General features: G+C 47.3%; 1 protein-coding gene across 1 annotated transcript; it reads right to left on the reverse strand.

The window, feature by feature from the left end:
• Positions 1-211: 211 nt before the first annotated feature.
• On the reverse strand, positions 212-4,426 carry LOC117933860 (leucine-rich repeat receptor-like protein kinase TDR). The gene is made up of 2 exons (XM_034855423.1): positions 1,515-4,426; positions 212-815 (listed from the first exon to the last, which is right to left on the reverse strand). Exons 1-2 carry the CDS (start codon positions 4,174-4,176, stop codon positions 403-405), a joined length of 3,075 nt encoding a protein of 1,024 aa, XP_034711314.1. The 5' UTR covers positions 4,177-4,426; the 3' UTR covers positions 212-402.
• Between the last annotated feature and the right edge of the window lie 442 nt (positions 4,427-4,868).

Here is a 4,868-nt window from a genome sequence, read left to right on the forward strand (position 1 = left end):
ATTGCTGATTGCAAAACAATAATGAAAGATAAAAAGAATTAATTATATAGTGGAGAGTGCTTACTGTTGTTTAATAATTAGCGATTGGATCTTAAACTACTTTTCCTTTATCTTACTTTTTGGACTTTTCAGACTCTCTCTCTCTCTCTCTCTTTCTCGTTTTCCATTCCTCTCATGCATATGCATATATGCATCAAGCCGGAAGTAAATATGATCCCTTCAAACTCATCAATTTATAAGGAGAGTCAATAGATGGATATATAACATCACACACTATATAGAAAATGGAATAAGAACACCCGAAAATTTCATTGAAAATCATAAAGAAAAATCACTTCTCCTATACCAATCCCCACCATTTGAAAAAAAGAAAAAAAAAATATGTGAAGAAGTTAAGCTATATTAACAGTCCACAGTTTGCTTTTGTGGCAAGGGAGTAGCAGCAGCAGCAGCAGCAGCACCGCCGCTGCCGACACTTGCAGGCAACTTCCTCTTAGGCTTGGCTTCCTGCAGCATGGAGACAACATCCCTCATGGAAGGTCGGTCGGCGGGATTGCGGCTGGTGCAAAGCAAGGCAACTCTGAGCAACAGCATCATCTCTTCCCTGACGGAGGGACATGATGCACCCGCATTCTTGTCTAGCACTTCGTCCACCCCGTTCTTGTTCTTTATCTTCAACCTCACCCAATCCACGATGCTGTTTCCCTCCCCAAACTCCCCCTCCACCGACCGCTTTCCGCTCAGTATCTCCAGCAGCACCACTCCGTAGCTATAGATATCGCTCTTTTCATCCACTTGGAGCGTATAAGCGTATTCTGCAAACACAAATACAAACACCCACTTATTCAGTCATCGATATGTTTGACTCTTGATTAAAGTCAACATTATCATAGTGAGTGGAGGGAGGGACCCATGGAAAAAGAAAAAGTGGAGTTCACGCGCAACAGTGGCTTCTGTACTGAAACAGTTACCAAATATCGCGGCGCCAAAAGAGAAAAAGGGGCCGGGGCTGCGGCTATTGCGTGCTCACTCCCCAGTCTCCTCTCAGCCTCTTCTAAGTGCTAACTAGAGTGTGAAAGGCGCCTAGCCAGCAGCTAAAATTTTGAGCAATAAAATAAAATTGGCCCAACCACAAAGATATAAGACTCATTCCCGGCGCAAGATAGCTACGTCTCTTCACCCAACAAAACGAACCCAATCATATAACCTCACTAACATGCGCATCTAGAGCAAGGGGCCAAGGGCAGGCAGACTTTGTCCCACAACAAAACGGGAGTAACGCTCAGCATATTGGTAAAGCTTGCCAACTCACATCACCCACCAAAACCGACCAAACAAACATATGCTAGAAAGACAAAAATACAAGCCTCAACTAAGATTCTGGGCTTAATTTATTCCTCTATGAATAAGAATAATATATATGATTTTGGGTGTGTCACAGATTAAAGTAATTATTAAACTATGAACATAGATTAATTAACTATTGAAGAATCATGAGTAGGATCAGGAATTACCTGGTGCTATGTAGCCATATGAACCGGCAATTACAGACATGGATTCATCGCATTGAATAAGCTTGGCGACGCCAAAATCGGCGACTCTGGCCTCCATATCGGCGTCGAGAAGAATGTTGCTGGGCTTGAGATCACGATGAACAATGACGGGATCACAGTCATGGTGAAGATAGCAGATGCCCTGAGCCACGCCGAGAGCGATTTTGTACCTGGTGTACCAGTCGGCCACCAAGTTGTCACCCTTGTTCTTGCCATGCAGCAAGTCGTCCAAACTCCCATTGGGCATGTACTCGTAGAGCAGCATTGTGCTCTCGCTGTTGCTGCACCACCCTAACAGTCTCACTATGTTCCTGTGCCTCACATTTCCCAGCACATCCACCTCCGCCACCACTCCTCTCCTCTTCCTCACCGTCTCTTTCTGCTTTCCCCACAGCTTCTTCACCGCTATCATCTCCCCACCTCGCATCTCCGCCTTGTACACTGTTCCGGTCGACCCCATCCCTATTATCTTATCCGTCATTGATATACACTCCACCACATCATCCGCCGAGAAATTCAACCTCTGGAACGCCGTCAATTTCCACGGTCCCATCTCCCTCTCCCCGGATATTCCTCGGCTATAGTTCGCCCGGAAGCACCGGCTCCCTGCTATCAGCACGAATAACCCGATCCCGAATGCCGCCGCCATGATCCACACTATCGCTCCCGCCGTCTTCTTCGGCTGCTGACGCACGTCTTCCGCCGTCGCTGCCTCCGTTCCCGCGGCGCAGGGCTTACTCACAACTCCCCCGCAGAGGTCCACGTTTCCGGTGAACGACGACGGGTGGAGATTCGGGAAGATGGTTCCGGAGGACGGTATGGGACCGCTGAGAAGATTGAATGAGACGTTGAAGCTCTCTAGAGTACTGCAATTATCGAAATTGGAAGGAATGGTGCCGGTGAGAAAATTATGAGAGAGATCAACGTCGGTGATGGAGGGCAGCGTGGAGATCTCCCATGGAATTATACCAGTAAGCGAGTTGTCACGAAGATTCAAGCTCAAAAGCTTCATGCAGTGGCCAATATCCCAAGGAATGCTGCCATTCAACTCATTTCCTTGCAATTCAATCTTGTACAAGCTTCGACACCCGATGAAATCTGGGATTTTCCCTCTGATATTACTGGAACTAGCAGAAAAAATCTGTAAACTGGGCGCCCTCCATATGTTGTCGGGCAACTGGCTGTCGAAAGCATTTTCGGATATGTTCAAGTACTCTAGCTTGGCGGCATTGCCGAAATCTTCTGGTATTTCGCCGCTGAACTTGTTTTTGCTAAGATCCATGTAAGTTAGATTGGGCATTTGGCCGAAGCCGTAAGGAATGGAGCCGTTGAGCTGGTTACCTTGAACTCGGAACCTCATCAATGAAGTACAATTTGCTAAGGAGTTGGGGAGCTCCGACACAAGCCTGTTGCCGAAGAGGATGAGTTTTATCAAATGGTTTCCAAGGCAAAGGTTTAGAGGAATGGAGCCAGTGAGGAAGTTTGAGGACACGTCCAGCTTCATCAACTTGGCGTTTGATCCTAGATTTTGAGGGAGAGTTCCGGTCAAAGAGTTGTTCCAGAGAGATAGGGTGTCCAAGTTTGGGAGGTCGCCAATGCCTTGCGGTATTTCTCCGGCGAGCTCGTTGTTCATGAGGCTCAAGATGGTGAGCTCCTTGAGAGAGGTGAATTGCTCCGGAATACTCCCTGTAAGCTGATTATTGGATAAATCCAAACTTTTAAGAGCAGTCAGCCTAGCATAACTCACCGGAATTTCTCCCCAAAAGTGGTTGCTGAAGAGGAGTAAGGTCTGAAGCATGGTCAAGTTCCCGAGATGTGCCGGCAAAGGACCTGAAAGATTTGCAGTTGAGATGTCCAGGTACTTGAGATTGGACAACAATGCAAACTGCATTGGAACTCCACCATAAAACGCGTTGTAACCGATCTCCAAGCGCTGCAACTGGGCATTCAGTCCTAACTCGGGAGGTATGGGGCCATCCAGGGCATTCCCAGCTAAGTGTAGAAACTTGAGCCTGGGAAAATTGCCGTAAATGGCAGGAATACTGCCTTCAAAGTAGCTTCCACCCAGGTTGAGGAACTCGAGGTAGCGGAGCTGGATGATGTCCTGAGGGAGGGGGCCGGTGAAGCTGTTGCTATAAGCATCGAGGAGGCGCAAGAACTTGATCTTGGAAAGGCCCGGTGGGAAAGAGGAATTGAAGTTGTTGTGGCTGATGTCAAGAGCCCGAAGGTTGGGGAGTTCAAAAACAGAGGGTGGGAAGGGACCATCGAAGGCATTTCCGCTCAAATTGAGGTGGTTCAAGGTGGACAAGTAGCGAATTTCGGGGGGTATAGTGCCGGAGAGGTTGCGGCGAGAGAGGTCGAGAGAAGTGACGTGAGAAGTTTTAGGGTCGCACTTGACGCCGGACCATGAGCACCAGAGGGGGCGGTGGAAGGCAGGGGTGGAGAGGGAGGGGGTGGGATCCCAGCCATGGAGGGTGGAGAGGGGGTCTTTGAGGGAGGACTTTAAGGCGAGAAGGGAGATGAGCTGAAGAGGGAGCGGGGCAGAGAAGACAAGGGTGATTCTGAGTAAGAAGAAACAACAAGATGCGGAGAGTAAGAAAGAGGAGGAGGGGGGGTTGTTCATGGTTTGGGGATTGTGGAAGAGATGGTAGTGGTTGAGAGGGTGATGGAGTTAAGAGAGGTAAATTTAAGGGAATGGGGGTTTTGATTGAGAAAATTGCTTTTGGGGAGTGCTGGGTGCAGAGGGTGTTTCATGATGATTATGGTTTTGAGTGGGTTTTCTCTCTCTCTCTCTCTCTCTCTCTCTCTAAGCTGCAGCTGGTGAAGAGTAGTGAGTGGTGAGGTGATACTACTTAAAATTACTACTACTACTACTGCACAGTCCTCTGGGCTCTGCCGCTGCTTCTACTATGAGTACAGTCGTAATACCCTCCCATTAACCCTTGTTCCTCCACAGTTCGCACTGCATTCCTTTCTCTTTTTCTGCCTTTCTCTCTCCTCAATATTTACCTTTGTCTCATCTCCCATCTCTATACCTATACTTTTAAAGGTTTCCTTGGATTTCTTTTTCCCTTTTCTTTTTTCTTCCACTTTTCATCATTCCTTGTTTCTCTTTACCTTTGCCTAAACAAATCCATAAATATGTGTAACAGTGCCAATGTTTCTCACAGGATCCAAGAAAGTCATCCCTCTATTTCCCACCATTTCTCCTCCCTCTTCTTTAAACATTTTTCTATTTTCTCTCTTCAAATACATACATGGACCACCCCTTTCAGATGCCTATTTTATACCTATAAAGCCCCAATCATCTCTCAA

The sequence above is a fragment of the Vitis riparia genome, chromosome 16, assembly GCF_004353265.1.
Source record: "Vitis riparia cultivar Riparia Gloire de Montpellier isolate 1030 chromosome 16, EGFV_Vit.rip_1.0, whole genome shotgun sequence".
NCBI classification, from domain to species: domain Eukaryota; kingdom Viridiplantae; phylum Streptophyta; class Magnoliopsida; order Vitales; family Vitaceae; genus Vitis; species Vitis riparia.

What these genes read in the sequence shown, in the direction of transcription:
- LOC117933860 (XM_034855423.1), bottom strand. Translation starts at nt 4,176, where the DNA reads ATGAACAACCCCCCCTCCTCCTCTTTCTTACTCTCCGCATCTTGTTGT. An exon ending in ATATGGCTACATAGCACCAG is followed by an intron (nt 816 to 1,514) that starts GTAATTCCTGAT and finishes TTGTGTTTGCAG; the next exon opens with AATACGCTTATACGCTCCAA.